Source organism: Crinia signifera, chromosome 4 (genome assembly GCF_055691185.1).
Source record: "Crinia signifera chromosome 4, ASM5569118v1, whole genome shotgun sequence".
Classification (NCBI taxonomy): Eukaryota; Metazoa; Chordata; class Amphibia; order Anura; family Myobatrachidae; genus Crinia; species Crinia signifera.
This window is the reverse complement of record NC_139220.1, coordinates 4360663-4380002: the sequence shown is the minus strand read 5'-3', so window position 1 is coordinate 4380002 and position 19340 is coordinate 4360663. Positions and strand designations below refer to the sequence as shown.

At 51.4% G+C, this 19340-nt stretch overlaps 1 protein-coding gene across 21 annotated transcripts in view; it reads left to right on the top strand.

Annotated features, from left to right (window-relative positions):
* The window catches only part of C2CD5 (C2 calcium dependent domain containing 5), a 66310-nt gene extending 52586 nt beyond the window's left edge, over positions 1–13724 (top strand). For 8 of the 21 annotated variants that reach the window (XM_083180793.1, XM_083180789.1, XM_083180790.1 and 5 more), the window contains 12 exons: positions 1116–1256; positions 3842–3905; positions 4052–4113; positions 4190–4288; positions 4578–4667; positions 4758–4845; positions 9317–9403; positions 10426–10470; positions 10646–10747; positions 11952–12142; positions 12241–12387; positions 12509–13724. In XM_083180793.1, the coding sequence (XP_083036919.1) occupies positions 1116–1256; positions 3842–3905; positions 4052–4113; positions 4190–4288; positions 4578–4667; positions 4758–4845; positions 9317–9403; positions 10426–10470; positions 10646–10747; positions 11952–12142; positions 12241–12387; positions 12509–12652 (1260 nt within the window). In that variant the 3' untranslated portion in view covers positions 12653–13724. Of the gene's footprint in view, positions 1–1115; positions 1257–3841; positions 3906–4051; positions 4114–4189; positions 4289–4577; positions 4668–4757; positions 4846–9084; positions 9192–9316; positions 9404–10425; positions 10471–10645; positions 10748–11951; positions 12143–12240; positions 12388–12508 lie in introns of those variants that run through there. The other 13 variants (XM_083180804.1, XM_083180787.1, XM_083180805.1 and 10 more) reach the window with 5 other exon arrangements.
* Positions 13725–19340: the final 5616 nt, after the last annotated feature.

Here is a 19340-nt window from a genome sequence, read left to right as displayed (position 1 = left end):
GTGCGGTCATTGGTCACTACGTGGTCACATACACACACACACACACATGTAAGTCAGTAAGTGACAGTCTGTGCGGTCATTGGTCACTACGTGGTCACATGTAAGTCAGTAAGTTACAGTCTGTGCGGTCATTGGTCACTATGTGGTCACATGTAAGTCAGTAAGTTACAGTCTGTGCAGTCATTGGTCACTACGTGGTCACATGTAAGTCAGTAAGTTACAGTCTGTGCGGTCATTGGTCACTACATGGTCACGTGTAAGTCAGTAAGTTACAGTCTGTGCGGTCATTGGTCACTACGTGGTCACATGTAAGTCAGCAAGTTACAGTCTGTGCGGTCATTGGTCACTACGTGGTCACATGTAAGTCAGTAAGTTACAGTCTGTGCGGTCATTGGTCACTACGTGGTCACATGTAAGTCAGTAAGTTACAGTCTGTGCGGTCATTGGTCACTACGTGGTCACATGTAAGTCAGTAAGTTACAGTCTGTGCGGTCATTGGTCACTACGTGGTCACATGTAAGTCAGTAAGTTACAGTCTGTGCGGTCATTGGTCACTACGTGGTCACATGTAAGTCAGTAAGTTACAGTCTGTGCGGTCATTGGTCACTATGTGGTCACATGTAAGTCAGTAAGTTACAGTCTGTGCGGTCATTGGTCACTATGCGGTCACATGTAAGTCAGTAAGTGACAGTCTGTGCGGTCATTGGTCACTACGTGGTCACATACACACACAGACACACACACACGTAAGTCAGTAAGTGACGGTCTGCAGCTAATTATTTCACTTGTAATTCTGGGGCAAATGTATTAAGCTTTGTGAAGTGGTTGGTACTTAATCACCGGCCGATCAGCTCCTAACTGTCAAGTTATAGGCTGGATTTGAATTGAACAGTTAGTAGATGATTGACTGGTGATAAAGTACCAGCCACATGATCACCACCTAATAAATCGGGGCTTCTGTGAGGAGACCTGTAAAACATGCACTGTGTCGGGTTGAGGATTGAGTTTGAGAACCTGTGTGTTAGGTTGCCAGTTACACTGCCGTTATCTCTGTATATACTGTGACATTTCCTGTCTGGTTCTAGTTCAGTGTTTGTGTGTTATTGTTACTGTAGGAGGTTGTGGAGGAGACGGTGGGTTCCCCCATCCCGGAGCCCAGGCTGAGGACCCGGGTGATTCGCTCTCAGTCCGAAAGCTCAGATGAAGTCATGGAGCTGGACCTGTCTCATGGCAAGAAGGACGCCTTCGTCCTAGAGGTGAGAGCCGGGGACCGTTCCGCACCTGCTTACCCTCATCTGAGTCTGGCTGGTACGCAGTGCCGCCTCCTGCCGCCCCCCTCACATCGCAGGAGCGGTCACATAGCCTAGGAGGGGGCTACAGGTGCTCTTCTCTCCGCACTCCCCTGGGGCTGTCAGACGCTCCCGCAGCCCCCTCACATCACAGGAGCGGTCACATAGCCTAGGAGGGGGCTTGTGTCAGGTGCTCTTCTGTCCGCACTCCCCTGGGGCTGTCAGACGCTCCCGCAGCCCCCTCACATCGCAGGAGCGGTCACATAGCCTAGGAGGGGGCTACAGGTGCTCTTCTCTCCGCCCTCCCCTGGGGCTGTCAGACGCTCCCGCAGCCCCCTCACATCGCAGGAGCGGTCACATAGCCTAGGAGGGGGCTTCAGGTGCTCTTCTCTCCGCCCTCCCCTGGGGGCTGTCAGACGCTCCCGCAGCCCCCTCACATCGCAGGAGCGGTCACATAGCCTAGGAGGGGGCTACAGGTGCTCTTCTCTCCGCACTCCCCTGGGGCTGTCAGACGCTCCCGCAGCCCCCTCACATCGCAGGAGCGGTCACATAGCCTAGGAGGGGGCTTGTGTCAGGTGCTCTTCTGTCCGCACTCCCCTGGGGCTGTCAGACGCTCCCGCAGCCCCCTCACATCGCAGGAGCGGTCACATAGCCTAGGAGGGGGCTACAGGTGCTCTTCTCTCCGCCCTCCCCTGGGGCTGTCAGACGCTCCCGCAGCCCCCTCACATCGCAGGAGCGGTCACATAGCCTAGGAGGGGGCTTCAGGTGCTCTTCTCTCCGCCCTCCCCTGGGGGCTGTCAGACGCTCCCGCAGCCCCCTCACATCGCAGGAGCGGTCACATAGCCTAGGAGGGGGCTACAGGTGCTCTTCTCTCCACGTTCCCCTGGGGCTGTCAGACGCTCCCGCAGCCACCTCACATCGCAGGAGCGGCCACATAGCCTAGGAGGGGGCTTGTGTCAGGTGCTCTTCTCTCCGCACTCCCCTGGGGCTGTCAGACGCTCCCGCAGCCCCCTCACATCGCAGGAGCGGTCACATAGCCTAGGAGGGGGCTTGTGTCAGGTGCTCTTCTGTCCGCACTCCCCTGGGGCTGTCAGACGCTCCCGCAGCCCCCTCACATCGCAGGAGCGGTCACATAGCCTAGGAGGGGGCTACAGGTGCTCTTCTCTCCGCCCTCCCCTGGGGCTGTCAGACGCTCCCGCAGCCCCCTCACATCGCAGGAGCGGTCACATAGCCTAGGAGGGGGCTTCAGGTGCTCTTCTCTCCGCCCTCCCCTGGGGGCTGTCAGACGCTCCCGCAGCCCCCTCACATCGCAGGAGCGGTCACATAGCCTAGGAGGGGGCTTCAGGTGCTCTTCTCTCCGCCCTCCCCTGGGGGCTGTCAGACGCTCCCGCAGCCCCCTCACATCGCAGGAGCGGTCACATAGCCTAGGAGGGGGCTTGTGTCAGGTGCTTTTCTGTCCGCACTCCCCTGGGGCTGTCAGACGCTCCCGCAGCCCCCTCACATCGCAGGAGCGGTCACATAGCCTAGGAGGGGGCTACAGGTGCTCTTCTCTCCGCCCTCCCCTGGGGCTGTCAGATGCTCCCGCAGCCCCCTCACATCGCAGGAGCGGTCACATAGCCTAGGAGGGGGCTTCAGGTGCTCTTCTCTCCGCCCTCCCCTGGGGGCTGTCAGACGCTCCCGCAGCCCCCTCACATCGCAGGAGCGGTCACATAGCCTAGGAGGGGGCTACAGGTGCTCTTCTCTCCGCACTCCCCTGGCGGCTGTCAGACGCTCCCGCAGCCCCCTCACATCGCAGGAGCGGTCACATAGCCTAGGCGGGGGCTTGTGTCAGGTGCTCTTCTCTCCGCCCTCCCCTGGCGGCTGTCAGACGCTCCCGCAGCCCCCTCACATCGCAGGAGCGGTCACATAGCCTAGGAGGGGGCTACAGGTGCTCTTCTCTCCGCCCTCCCCTGGGGCTGTCAGACGCTCCCGCAGCCACCTCACATCGCAGGAGCGGTCACATAGCCTAGGAGGGGGCTTGTGTCAGGTGCTCTTCTCTCCGCCCTCCCGTGGGGGCTGTCAGACGCTCCCGCAGCCCCCTCACATAGCAGGAGCGGTCACATAGCCTAGGACGGGGCTTCTGGTGCTCTTCTCTCCGCCCTCCCCTGGGGCTGTCAGACACTCCCGCAGCCCCCTCACATCGCAGGAGCGGTCACATAGCCTAGGAGTGGGCTTGTGTCAGGTGCTCTTCTCTCTGCCCTCCCCTGGGGGCTGTCAGACGCTCCCGCAGCCCCCTCACATCGCAGGAGCGGTCACATAGCCTAGGACGGGGCTTCAGGTGCTCTTCTCTCTGCCCTCTCCTGGGGGCTGTCAGACGCTACAGCAGCCCCCTCACATCGCAGGAGCGGTCACATAGCCTAGGAGGGAGCTTGTGTCAGGTGCTCTTCTCTCCGCACTCCACTGGGGCTGTCAGACGCGCCTGCAGGTTCCTTCCCTGGTTACAGAAATGATATCCGCCTGTGCGCTGTACGTGGCGCTTGCTGATAACATGTATATATATATATTTATTTCAGATTGATGATACGGATGCAGTGGAAGATGTACATTCTCTCCTAACAGATGTGGCGCCACCTGCGGGTAAGATGTTGCCGGTACATTATCTTGCGCTATGCGGAATTGCATTACAGGCACTTCTGGCGTTACTGCTGTAATGATCTGAGAACAGGAGATGGTATAATGTCCCATGAATTATTATAGACCTCACCCTGTGTCCCCCCACGCAGGATTCTACAGCTGTAACACAGAAATTATGCCTGGGATAAACAACTGGACATCGGATATACAGGTGAGTCTCACCGCCGACGCGATGTACACCGCATTCTGTACCGGGCAGTTACTGACGGTACTCTCCTCCTTACCAGATGTTCTCCTCTGTCCGAGCCATTCGTCTCTCCAACATAAATCTGACCAACCAGACGCTCAACAAGAATTTCAATGACCTGTGTGAGAACCTGCTGAAGGTACGTCACCCCCCTCCCCCTCTCTCGCAGCGGTATAAGTTATGCAGCACACACACACACTGTATGATACGAGAGCCGCCACAGGACTTAAATGTCAGTGTAGCCAATTCTTGTTCTTTCGGTAAAGTGATTGGTCAGCAGACTAAGGGGCGGTCCTGCGTGACAGACCTATGACTCCTGTATTACACCTGTGTACAAGGGCCGTCCCCTGCTTAGAATTCCCTGTATGCCTGGAGGGTTGGTTTATACAGCTCCTGAAATAACACTGTCGCTCTCATCATCTCTGCAGTCTCTTTACTTCAAGCTGCGATCTATGATCCCCTGCTGCCTCTGTCACGTCAATGTCACGGTTGCTGTGCCGGAGGATGAGTCCATACAGGTACAGTGATCTGTCCGTGTGCGATGCGTGTTCTACAATAGCTATAGCCTCCGGTGACAGTAACTCTGGGGTCTCTCCGTCTAACGCCAGGTTGCCGTTACCGCCGTCGCCATCACCTTTGACAAACAAGACACAATGCAAGCCAGTAAGAGTCGGCCGGAATGCAGTCAGCCTCGGGGTGAGCAGGAAACCCCACAATCACATATCTCTGTCTTACAGCAATGTACATCTGTCTGGCACCTGTGGGACACGGGGGGCAGATGGGCATTACCCCAATCCCCCATAGCAAACAGGCTTCCACAGGGCCCCGCATACACTAAGTCTTCACGTTCCCGAATGGAGCAGCCTCTTCCGGGCCAGTGAGGATTTCCTCAGAATGGAGCCCATGGGGCCCCACGTGGGAATAGCAGGCAAGAGAGACACATAATGTGCAGGGAAATACGGACGTAGCCCCTGGCTGGATTTATAAACCTGTTTCTTGCCCAGTACGACATCGGGTGACAGAAAAGCCGATGCCACAAGACATACGGTGTAGCCCCTTTATTAGTATAATTTTATTTATAAAGCGCCACAAGTGTTTTGCAGCGCCGTACATTGGAACAGTACAGGGAGACCAACTTAACATTACAGTAAATGAATGACAAAATAGAGTACAGGTAAAATGAGCGCCACAATTCAATACACAAAACTGCTGCTGTGCCAGTCACAGGGCCCATCTGTGAGATCCAGCAAGGGGGTACATGGCACCCCATGTGCGCTGTTAGAGCAGAGGATCATGGGAGATATCAACACCATTGCCAGACAATAACGCAGGGTCCTTACTGCATAGGTTACAGCCTCGTCATGTGACCCTGTGTGGCCTTACTGCATAGGTTACAGCCTCGTCATGTGACCCTGTGTGGCCTTACTGCATAGGTTACAGCCTCGTCATGTGACTCTGGGTGGCCTTAGTGCATAGGTTACAGCCTCGTCATGTGACCCTGTGTGGCCTTACTGCATAGGTACAGCCTCGTCATGTGACCCTGTGTGGCCTTACTGCATAGGTACAGCCTCGTCATGTGACCCTGTGTGGCCTTAGGGTCACATGACGAGGCTGTAACCTATGCACTAAGGACACCCAGGGTCACATGATGAGGCTGTAACCTATGCAGTAAGGCCACACAGGGTCACATGACGAGGCTGTAACCTATGCACTAAGGACACCCAGGGTCACATGATGAGGCTGTAACCTATGCAGTAAGGCCACACAGGGTCACATGACGAGGCTGTAACGTATGCAGTAAGGCCACACAGGGTCACATGACGAGGCTGTAACCTATGCAGTAAGGCCACACAGGGTCACATGACGAGGCTGTAACCTATGCAGTAAGGCCACACAGGGTCACATGACGAGGCTGCAACCTATGCAGTAAGGCCACACAGGGTCACATGACGAGGCTGTAACCTATGCAGTAAGGCCACACAGGGTCACATGACGAGGCTGTAACGTATGCAGTAAGGCCACACAGGGTCACATGACGAGGCTGTAACCTATGCAGTAAGGCCACACAGGGTCACATGACGAGGCTGTAACCTATGCAGTAAGGCCACACAGGGTCACATGATGAGGCTGTAACCTATGCAGTAAGGCCACACAGGGTCACATGACGAGGCTGTAACCTATGCAGTAAGGTCACACAGGGTCACATGACGAGGCTGTAACCTATGCAGTAAGGTCACACAGGGTCACATGACGAGGCTGTAACCTATGCAGTAAGCTCACACAGGGTCACATGACGAGGCTGTAACCTATGCAGTAAGCTCACACAGGGTCACATGACGAGGCTGTAACCCTGGGGTAGCCAACCCTAGTCCTCGAGAGCTACCAACAGTGCATGTTTTGCAGGTCTCCTCACAGAATCACAAGTGAGCTAATTAGCTCCATCTGTGGATCTTTTAAAATGTGTCAGTGATTAATGAGTGCAGCTGTGCAGCAGCTAGGTTGTCTGGAAAATGTGCACTGTTGGTAGCTCTCGAGGGCTAGGGTTGGCTACCACTGCTGTAACCTATGCAGTAAGGTCACCCAGGGTCACATGACGAGGCTGTAACCTATGCAGTAAGGCCACACAGGGTCACATGACGAGGCTGTAACCTATGCAGTAAGGTCACACAAGGTCACATGACGAGGCTGTAACCTATGCACTGTGTGGCCTTACTGCATAGGTTACAGCCTCGTCATGTGACCCTGTGTGGCCTTACTCTCTGTCACTGTGTGCTGTCCCCTCTTACTACACGGGAGAATGCACAGCTTGTGTCCTTATAAGGGCAGATTATGTCTTAGCCACCCCCTCCCTCCTGCGATTCGCGGCACCCCTCCCTCCCGCGATTCGCGGCACCCCTCCCACGATTCGCAGGCCCCCGCGACCTCCCCCCCTCTCGCGATTCGCCTCCCCGCCCCCGCAACCTCCCTCCCGGGATTTGTGGACACCCCCCCCCCCCGCGCGATTCACAGCAACCCCAGGATTAAATTGCACATGCAAAAGACTAAAATGGCTATGGTCGGCAATGAAAAAGTTTGACATGAGTCTTTGAAGATTTATTTTTCAAATTTTGAATGTTTTCATATTCATTCTCATGTGTCGACATGGACACCATTGAAGTGCCACCCCCCCCCCCCCCCCCCCCACAACCCCCCCTCCAGTGATTTGCGGCACACACACACACACACCCCCCTCCCGCGATTCACGGCACCCCCGCAACCCCACCCTCCCACGATTCGCGGCAACCCCTGGCCCCCTGCCCCCCCTCCAACGATTCTCGGCAACCCCCCCACCTATCCCGCGATTCGCGGCACCCGCGACCCCCTCCCGCAATTCGCTGCACCCCCCCCCCCCCCCCGCCACTCCCACGATTCACGGACACCCCCCCCCCAACTCCCCACCCCCCGCGATTCACGGCAACCCCAGGATTGCACAAGCAAAACACTGACATGGCTATAGTCGACAATGAAAAAGGTTGACATGAGTTTTTGAAGATTTATGTTTTCATATTCATTCTCATGTGTCGACATGGACACCAATGAAGTGCCACACTTATGTCAACATTTACATGTGTTGACCTTTCTGTGTTGATTTTTTTTTTCCCGGCACACACCCCCCCACGTATGCCCACACACCCCTATCACTACCCAGCTTCCTGCTCTCCTGAACCGTAACTTCCACCACTGGGGAGTCGCTGACGCTGTGTTGCCCACATACCCCTATCATGCCTTATAGCCCAGCCTCCTGCTCACCTGCACCCTAACTCCCACCCAGTAGGAGGAGACACTGACTCAGGGCCACTGTCCTGTACTCCTGTGCTGCCACGCTGGACCCTCACCCACTGGCAGAAGCTGCACAGTATCTCCCACCCTCCTCTTTAGTCCCCCTTATTCCCACACACCCCTATCACTACCCAGCCTCCTGTTTTCCTGTGTCGTGACCTCCGCCAGTGGGGAGCCGCTGACTCAAAAACACCCTACTATACTATTGCACACACACACCTAAACAACATGCACACACAGCCCCCCACACCCACAAATGTCACTGTACCATCCACACTATCAATGTACATCTTACTCTATAACCGCTTTTTAATTCAACAAAACAATACACCCCCCCTTCCACATCATATGCTCTCTATGTAACACATTTCACCTATAACTCAAGTTGCAATACAGGCATCTGTCATACAATTCTAACCATCTTTCTCATATGCAAATGTTCACAAATTAAGGGGGCGCAGACCCTTACGACCTAGTATCATATATGTGTATAACCTGTGACCGAAACCGGTGTATAGAGACGCTTCAGCTATTTATGTATACCAGTGACTTCTATAGCGCACACCTATTACGCTGCGCTGTACAGAGAACATATCAGTCAGTCCTGTGAGTTTTAGAAGAGCTTACAATCTGTAGTCTCTTCCACATGGACACAACAGGATTCATTTACCAGTATATATTTCTATATAGTGTAGTGAGTGTAGGAAACCTAAACACCCAGAGAGAACGTACAAACTTCTCACAGATAAGGCCTTAATCAGAAATTGAACTCATGCAGTAATGCTGACCATCACACCACAGTGCTGCCCCGGCAGTCATAAATATCTTCCTGTAAGTCGAACGATCTTTATCTATCCATGTGATTACTGTATGTAAGGGACCCGAGCTGTGTATAAGGGACCCGCGCTGTGTATAGGGGGCCCACTCTGTGTGTAAGGGACCCGCACTATGTGTAAGGGACCCGCGCTGTGTATAGGGGACCCGCGCTGTATAGGGGACCCGCACTGTGTATAGGGGGCCCGCGCTGTGTATAGGGGGCCCGCGCTGTGTATAGGGGACCCGCGCTGTGTATAGGGGACCCGCGCTGACCTGATCCTTTCTCTTGTCCCGCACAAGGCTCCGCAGACACAGATGAGCTGCTGCAATTCACTATGGAGTTATCCTCGGAGTCTCCCGGGCTGTGTGTAGGGGACCCGCGCTGTGTATAGGGGCCCGCGCTGTGTATAGGGGACCCGCGCTGTGTATAGGGGACCCGCGCTGTGTATAGGGGACCCGCGCTGTGTATAGGGGCCTGCGCTGTGTATAGGGGGCCCGCACTGACCTGATCCTTTCTCTTGTCCTGCACAAGGCTCCGCAGACACAGATGAGCTGCTGCAATTCACTATGGAGTTATCCTCGGAGTCTCCCGGGCTGCAGCCCTTCTCCCCAGCTAAAGGTGAGGCCACACCCACATGTACGTACCTCCACTAGAGAGGTGTGAGGCAAAAAGGAATGACAGAATTGTTACCAGACACAGAAGGTCGGCACGGCAACCACCACCCCCTCCCCCCATAATGTCAGCCCAATGTCCGTGTTCCGTGAACCCCGTCTGATCTGTTGTTTCCCCGGCCTACCAGGTGGGAGCGTTTCCAACATTCCCATGTGGAGGCCTGTCCTCCCTGACCCGAAGTACTGAAAATAGATCTATATTAGTGGTTCTCAAACTCGGTCCTCACGACCCTACACATTTCCCATTTTTCATGTCACCCGACAGGTGCACTCATTACTGGCTGACTTAATTTAAACGATCTACAGGTGGAGCTAATTATTTCACTTGATTCTATGAGGAGACCTGCAAAACATGCACCGTGTGTGGGGTCCCGAGGACTGACTCTGAGAACCTGTGTTCTATATTATACTGTACTGATGTCCTCAGCATCATATTCACCAGAGCAGGCAGCAGGGGCGTGTTCATATGATATGACATTATCCGTGTATGGCTGGATAATGTCCTCTGTGTCTAGCACCCTACGTTCTGCTGTGCCCCCCCAGCTGGGCCTCTATTGGAGCTATTCAATTGTTGCTCAGACTACTATTAACTGTGGTGCGCACCGCCTCTGGGGGCGCGAGAAACAATGTTTAAAGTCTGTAGTTTGGGTGCTCATAGGATGTTTAGATGGCCCCGCAGTAAACCGGTACTATTCTCGTAAAATGCTAATGTGGTCTGATCAGAGAAACAATTGAATAGCTCCTATAGATGTCAGTTTGCATACAGGGCCGTAGGGGGCGCACGGTAGAATTGAATTCTCCCTGAAGACTTAACCGTTCCTGCCCGTAGAGTTCAGACATAGCTGTGTCACCGGAGCCATTTCTGCAGCTGGTGGGCCCACTTCAGGGCAAGGGCAGGTGGGGCCCCCTGGTACTAGGCGAGAGCCCACACATAACCACATTAGTGTAATGTATGTGTTCTGCATGCAGATCTCCAGGAGCGAGCAGGTTCCGCGGCCGTCCCCAGCCAGCGAGGTGAGTGTGCCCCATCCTGGCGCCATTCACAAAATCCCTGATTCTTTCCTTTTCCAAGATGCCGATAATGTGCTTCATCAGGAGACCGTGTGATGGGATAGAGACGTCATCCATATCTCTTCTTTGTTTGTTTTTTTTTCTTTTTGTTCCTGTCTCTCTGTCTGTGTGACTCCAGCTACTGGCGCTGATTACAGTTCCTTTGCAGACAGATGCAACAGCTGGATAGACCACATTAAAATGAGGGCTCAGACCATAAGACGCGGATCAATTAAAACAAGTAGGCGGTTGTGTGTTTCTTCATTGTGCTGATTCTCCCAGGCAGACATCTGATCCACGGTGGTGACGGGTGGGGGGGCTCTACTCCGATCAAACCTACCAGCGCAGAGTGTGAAACTGATTGTATGTAGATGAAGGACCACTGCCCGTCCCACAGCCCCATTTACTGGAGCGCAACGCTCTTTGCCGTAGCGGAAGTCAACATCTAGTTGGTTCCAATAAAGTAGATATACCTAGAACCGCTTCAGAACGTAGGGTTATAGAGAGAGGTTTTATTCCAGAAGAATATTATAGCGCTGGAATGTCTTACTTTTATAAGGGTTACCTACTCTTAGACCTCTACCCCTGTACTAGTCCCCACCTATGGACCTTATTTGGGCCACCAGTGTCCACCATGGACAGTTGAGGGACGAGTAGAGGACATGTCCTCCTATTACTTAGAAGAACTGGAACCAGATCTCACCACCTCTGCCATAGAGAGAATCTTCCAGAAAATTATTGCCAATGGGCCTCCATCAGACAGTGACGTACGATAAACTTAGAGATGTCTTGCCCATGCTGATCTCGGTAAGGGCTGGGAATATATCTGTAAACCAAAGTCTGTGGACCAGCTATTGTGAATGGCACTCATGTCTACGGTGATTTTGGGCAAGCCCCGGATGACCTGTGCACCTCTTCCCCAGTTGGCAGGCCCGATCTAGTGTCCAGACCAGGTAACCGACTAGCCGGTCGGAGAACCGCACGATCTACGTTACAACTTTCACACTCTCCCAAATTCAGTGATTCCTTTTTCCCACACACGATTAATTATTTGCTTGCTTTATTCTTCATGCCCTCCTTGAGTTCCTCCTTCCCCACTCAGCTTTTGTTTTATCCCATTTTGCCAAACTCATTCGTGATTCTTTTTGCAGGAATGTTTCTTCTGTTCAGGCCGCCGTCATTGCTTGCATGCCCTGCACGACTCTCCTCTACCTAAACAAGTGCTACTTTTATTTCCTTCTCTGTCTGGCGCCACAAGGCTGAGCTTCACCAGGGCTGCCGCGCCTCTGCGCCGTCACCCGGCTCATTCCAAACTGTCAATGACACCACTCTCTGCTATCTTCTACAACTGCCTGATCATTGCATTGATTGATTGATTGATTGATTGATTGATTGATTTTGGCTTCTCTATAGCGTCATTGCCAACTCTCCAATTTGTTTTATAGTCACTTCCATGGACAAGGCAAGCCCGTTGGGTGAGGGACACTTAAGAAACCGCCCAGGCACTGTGGTAGGTGGCCCGTCGGTCACTGTGGTCAAGATGACGCCCCTCTCGTTTATACCGGGAGCTAAAATCACCAAGTTTCTTGGAATCATCAACATGTTTTTTATCCGAGAGACGACCTCCTTGCGCGAGGTGAGCTGCAGATGATGATGATGACGCCGGAGTCCTTCTCCGGTGGAGATGTTGGATTGAGGTCTGGGCTAATGATTTATCTGTGGTATTTATTGCAGGAGGGTGGGGTCAGTGGATTCCTCCACGGCTTTATTTGTGAAGTCTTTGCTATGGTCCGAGCCCACGTTGCAGCTCTCGGCGGTAATGCGGTTGTGTCGTACATCATGAAACAGTGTGTGTTCATGGAGAACACTAATAAAAACCAGGTAAGCAGACTCAGCGCGACTCATTGGCTTGTATTGATGTTGGTATTATCCGAGTTCTCTGTGATCATTTTCATAGTTCATTCTCAGGGTGAAGTTAATGGTTCTTATGTTCCCGTTTTAGGCGCAGTGTCTCATTAATGTGAGCGGAGACGCCGTCATCTTCATCCGGGAATCTGAGTTAGACGCAGCCCCGCCACCAGTATCCCACCAGCACTCCACAACCTCTACAGGTCCCGCAACGGGGCCCGGGGGAGACGGCACATGAGAGAAGGCTCCTCTTATCACTTCGGTTTAATGGAAGACGCCGAACGCAGAGAAAGCTGCATCGTATTGCCAAAGTGTTGTCTGGTCACATCAGAGTCTGATTTAAATGTTGCTCGTCCGACATTCACTTGGGTCCATAAATCTCCGCAGAACATAACAACATGGTAAATGTCAGGTGCTGGGATCAGAAGGAGAATGACTTATGTTAATGTCTGTAACAAGAGTTCCAGAAAGTGTACCCCAACCCGTAGCCTGGTTCTAGGATCTCCTGTGTAGGTAAATGTTCTCGGTTCTTACGCCAAATACCCTGGGTCCATTGGTCCATTGTGACCTTTGTGCTGTGCCAAACCGCCATGAGGTCAGGGGAGTTTATACCATTCCTTGCTTCATCCGTCTCCTGCACACCGCGGTATTGAGGAGCGGTAATGCAACGTCCGGCTGTTACAGGGGGAACCTTAGTAACCCGCGGTACAATGCTGATGTTATCCAGGCATACAGTACAGTATCACGCTGACATCATGTGGGATAATGCGCTCCTTACGTTTAATGATACGGGTAATAGTGAGTCTCCAAATAGTCTGTGACTACGTCAAAACACTTATACAGGTCACATAAACCCAAGGACGACTTATACCCTATGTCTCACAGCGGGAACCTTATTATCTACGCTACTACACCAGTTATCCTAATGAACGTCAGAGCTCCTGATTTATACAGATGTGTGTGTGTGTGTGTGTATATACATATATTATAATGTCTGCAACAACACTGAGGTGACAGCAGAGGGCGCTGCAGTAACACGGTCAGAAATCAGTCACATGACCGCTCTGCAGCGAGGGGACAATGCTTTATAATGTACAGTCCTGGATCGTTATGTATAAACTCGTACATCTTATATATTTTTGATAATTATGTTATGTCCGAGGCATCCATCACCAAGCTGCACGTGGAGCCGCTGGCGTAGGGCATGAATACTGCAAATAACTTGAATGTAAATATGTATTGCCAGAATCCGCATGTCAGATTTATACAGAAATAAACTTCAGCTGAGAATTCTTCCTTTTTTATACAAACGTTTTTACAAACGTCTTATTTCTTTGATTATCAGTCGCGTTCTAATAGAACAATCAGCCGTACTGTGTCTGCCATCCGGTAAGTGATGGCGTAAACCGCTCTTCAGTCAAAATGGCTTTGAAAAAAGAAGCTTGTGCCTGATTCTAGGGTGTCATGCTCCGACCCACAGTTTCTGCTGATCCATCTTTACAGACCTTGAACTTCCACTTGAGCGTGGTTAAAAGTAAAGAGCCACGGGAGGTTCGTGGTCCATTACTTACTTACTTACAAATTAGCGGCTGGATGTTCTCACAGCTTGATAGATGTAGTTTTTTTATGTCTCTTCGGAGCCTAAAATAAGAGAGTCTTAAAGCTGCGGGGTGCGTGGAATAGATCCGCAGGAAGCTTTATCGTCTGCTAAGTGCGCCGATGTCTGCAAGACATAATTCTACCACCCAGGACGCCTCCTGTCTCTGCTGAGTGTGGAATGAGATATGCCACTCTGTACAGTACATGCCCCAGGTCCACCTATAACTCTTCAGGGAAAGGGACCAGTCTAACAGCAGGCCCAGACCTCTGGAAAGAGCAGAAGGACTGCATGGAGGTGCAGTGGGAGCCCCACCTCACACGATCTCTATGTACCATGGGCACGTAGGCCTCAGCAGATTTATCGCCATGTATCTATTACACAGGTTCTCAAAGTCGGCCCTCAGGACCCCGCACAGTGCATGTTTTGCAGGTCTCACAGAATCAAGTGAAGTAATTAGCTCCACCTGTGGATCTTTTAAAATGCGTCAGTAGTTAATGAGCGCACCTGTTGGGTGACTTGAAAAAACGTGAACTGTGTGGGGACCTGAGGACCGAGTTTGAGAACCACTGATCTATTATACTGCTGAGGGGACTGGTGGGGAACTGGCAGCACAGAGGAACAAAGCTGAGCTGGAAGCTAAACATTCAGGTTTGGGGGCCTGTGTATCTGATCGCAGAAATAAGAGACATTCGCTATTAAACTGCGCAGACTCTCGTGTTTCATCTCAATGTCGTCATCATGTTTTCCAAAACCATCCGCCAGAGTTTTAAATCCGAATCTTGGGTTCAGAAATTCTTGAAAATGGATAAAAATCCGTTGAAATTTTTAGCAATCCAAAATTTTAAACTGAATTCCAAATTTCAAACCGTGGGAACACCTGAAATGAGATTCTGTCTGGTTTGGATCTTCAGAATTCTGGTTGGTTCAGATCTCTGAAGGACCGAACCGCACAGCTCTTGTTTCTACGCAGGTTATCAGTAAAGTATGGTGACTGTTACTAGCCCAGAGCCGTAAGGGGCATCGTGGCATTATCTGGACTATGGAACTAGATGCAGGGTTTTATGAGGATGTGGGCACTACAGTACCACTGTAATAGTTCCTGTGCTGGCTGGTGGCGCAACAACTTTGGACCCAGAACTTCTGCAACAGCTGGAAACTTTTGCTTTTTTTTGCCCAGTGCGCCAGGCTTCCCTCTTCTTATAAGATCTGTTATGTGGCGGATGGGTGCTACCGATGTAGCCTTTGGATTGTTCATCTAAGTCCGGTTTCTTCAGCTTGTGCTGCAGCAGATGTGACTGCACCTATCCTGTGGAAGTGACCTATTCCTGTGGTTCCCTTGGGGGCTGCACACCGATAATGGCAGATAATGAGGTGAGCCAGAGATTGTGATGGAGATTGTCTACAAGGGGATGGGGCCACTGGGTGTCTGGTTGGTCTGTTCTCCAGTACAGCTCATCCCATTGGTTTTATATTAAATCTTATATCTCACCCTGAATCAGGATTGGCTCCACTGATAAACCCTAGCTTCTTATACTACATGGAATTAGAGGTGTCTTCACGGCTGCACCTGTACCCCACCTGGGCTCACCTAGTAAGTTACAGTGCCAGTGCCACCCTCCCCATAGCACCAGTTTCTCTCTGAGCTTTGGGTGCCTGCTTAGCAAACTTCATACCATAACTGAAAACAGGCCTTCCCCATGCTGCCAGCCGTGGAGGTTTGCAATGCTTTATTGGGGCAGTGTATGGAGACACAGGCCTTCCTGTTGGTTCGGGGTTAAGCCGTTGTAGTGGTATCCAGTTCAGTTACAGCCCCGGTGAGGGATCATAAGATCCTTCTCTGTCCAGGCTGCTGCAGTGATGAGGTCAGTAAGGTAATGCCATCTTTAGATGACGTCGTCCTCTGCATACAAGTATCAAAAACTCTCAGGAGGGTATTAAATAGCCCCCAGGCAATGTCCCCTACATTATGCAGCCACTTTTTTGGATTTTTTTTCCCTCTACCTCCCCATGGCAGCCAACCTCTGGGTTCTCTCCCTATAGGTAGATATCTGGAAAGGAAAAGAAAAGACACCTCCCCTATATAAGGACTGCCCCTTTCTAGGCTCAGTGTCTTTTTTTTCCTTTCCAGGTAGAGAGTGCTTACCCTGAGGATGGCTGCTGCCTAGTGCAGTTGGGGTCTAGGCTATCTTTTGAAAAGGAAGGCTTCGCCCACCATCTAGAGTGGTAGGGCGACCACAAGGGTACCCTGCTGCCCAGTGCAGTATAGGGTACTTACCCCGGGTTCCGATTACTGCAGGCCATGGAGTGGTCGGTGCAGGACAGAGTTGGACGGCCGGGCGGCGTGGACGCCGTGAGTCAGGGCGCTGTGCGCATCATCAAGGGCGCCGTGCGCGTCATGGGGGCGCCGCGTGTGTCACAGGAGTGCGCGTCAGGAGGCGTGGCGCTTCGTGCATGCGTTGTGCGTCACCCAGGCGCCAGGTAATGGCAGGGGACGCGGCGCTCGGAGGCTCTGGATAGGATGGACGCGGCCGCTTCACAGGAGTGACGCGGGCGTCATTTAAACGCGACTGAGGCGCAAGGAAGGCGCCATTGTTTGTACAAACGCCGGCAAAGGAGTGAGGAACCCGGGGACAGAGATTCTGAGCCACTGCTTCTCCAGAAGGCAGCTGCAGGAGACGGTTTTTCAGAGTTGAAGGTAAGGCCCTAGGCTCTTTAGCCAGGGCTGTGTGTGTACCTTCATGCATATTCTTATGGTGTGTATCCTTGTGCAGATACTATCAAACACTTAAAAATTATGGAGGAAGAAAGGAAGCAGCCTGCTAAATCAGGGTAAGCAGGAAAGGCAGTTGGTTATTTATTTATTTATTTGTTCTGCTTATTTGTTTATTATTTACTTGGTACCTTGTATGGATAGTCAGGCACTCATGGTGTATATGCTCTGGCAGGTCCGAGGCAAGCAAGGAAAAGGCGGAAGGAAAGGCCAAGCATAAAAAGATGCATCTGGCTAAATGCACACTCTGTGACAAGGCGCTCCCTGACAAATGTGCAGGGTCTGTTTGCGATAATTGCAAAGGTTCTCAGATACTGGCACCTTCACAAATGACAGAGTTGGTTGCGAAGCTTAGGACATCATTGGCAGATACCTTTGTGACAAAGGAGGACTTAGCAAAGATGTCGGCAAAGAGGCCTAGGGAACTGGACTCTGTTTACTCAGAAGATTCAGAGGAAGCTCCCGCAGCTGTTACAGAGGAGGAAGTTGAGGAAGGAGAAGTGATGCAGGAGAAAGTAGAACTAGAATTTAACCCAGATTTGCTGTATAATCTACTTACGCTAGTGAATACGTCTCTTAATATTGATGTCGCGCAAGAGGAAGGTAAACTACAAGATCTGCTTTTTAGAGACAAAAAGAAAAAGTCTAAAACATTTCCGCTGTCTTTGACACTTAAAGAAGTAGTAGAAGACGAGATTTTGCACACCCGGATAAAAAGGTGGCGGTGCCACTAAGGGTTAATAAAATGTATCCCTTCGAACCACAGGAAGTGAAGATGTGGGAGGAACCACCGAAAGTAGATGCTGCTATCGCACGCATATCTCAGAAAACTACGCTTCCGTTGGAGGACGCCAATATATTCAAGGACTCCATGGAGCGCAAAATGGAGATGGGGTTGCGTAAACAACACGTGACATAGGGGACGGCGATAAAGGCGTCATCAGCAATTGTGATCACCTCAAGAGTGCTCAGGTCATGGTGTCAGGACCTAGAGTCAGATCTGATGGATGGCATAAAAAGGGCAGATCTTCTGAAGATTGTACAGAATATGCAGGTGGCGATAGAATTTGTGTGCGATGCATCACTAGATGCAGTCAGGCTGGCAGCAAGAGTCAACGCCAATGCAGCAGTAGTGAGAAGGGCCTTGTGGCTGAAACCATGGGCAGCCGATGCCCAATCAAAAAATAAACTTGTGTCCCTACCATTTCAGGGAGAATATCTATTTGGAAAAAAACTCGACGACATCATTACAAAGGTGTCGGGAGGAAAATCGGTGTGGCTTCCACAGGACAGGGGCGCAAAGAAGCCCTTCAATAAGTCTCAGAGGTTCCAGCAATCGGAATTCAGAGAGGCGAGAACTTACAGACCAGGAAGGAACTACAGGCGGCCGTGGTTTGGGAATCGGAGTTCCTTTCGAGGTCAAAGAAACAGGGAAGGAAGGTTCACGTTCAGGCAGTCATCGCAATGACGCCAGGGACAGGGTTGGAGGCAGGTTGTTAGAGTACAAATAAGCCTGGCTCCGATCCACAGAGGACCGGTGGGTGCAAGAAGTTGTCTCCACCTGCTACAAAATAGAATTCGTAGTGACACCCGGAAACTGGATGGAAGAGTCCCCTGTGCCGAAGTGCCCGAAAGAAAAGGAGGCGCTAATGAGCAGTTTGCAGATTATGATCTCTCAGGGGGTAGTAGTCATAGTACACAAGGGTCAGGAAGGCCAAGGTTGGCACTCCAGATTTTTCGTAGTGAAAAAATCAACAGGGGGCTTCAGGACCATCCTGGACCTAAGAAGACTCAATACATATGTCAAAACCCAGAACTTCAAAATGGAGTCGATAAGATCCATCCTCCCAGACATCAAACAAGGGTCTTTTTTGACAACGATAGACTTAAAAGACGCATACTTACATATTCCCATATGTCAACAGCACCAAAGGTACCTAAGATTCAAAATCAAAGGGGTTACCTACCAATTTACGGCTCTGCCGTTCGGCCTATCCACATCCCCAAGAACCTTCACAAAGGTTTTGGTTGTGCTCATAGCAAATTTGAGAAAAGAGGGAGTGACAATATGGCCATATTTGGACGACTTGCTGATTATGGCAAAAACAGAAAGAATGGCAAGAGAACATACAGAGAAGGTGATGAAGTATCTAAAGCATCACGGGTGGCTCATAAACAGAGAAAAAAGCCACTTGGAACCAACAAAAACCGCAAAGTATTTGTCATAATAGATACGGAAGCCATGAAGGTCAGATTGACACAAGAAAGGCAGGAGAAACTGAAGTCAGAGGTACTCAAGCTTCTGAGAAAAAGGCTAGTGTGCGCAGGAGACTGCCTAAAAGTTTTAGGCCTCATGTCGGCAGCACTAGACACCATCAAATGGGCCAGATTTCACACAAGAAATCTACAAATGTGCTTTCTATCCCAGTGGGATGGCGACGGGAAAAATCCCATGCAAAGGATTTCCTTGTCAAAACAAGCAAAAGAATACTTAAGATGGTGGATGGACACAAACAGGTTGCGGCAAGGAAGATCATTTGCAAAAAGGGAGCAGAT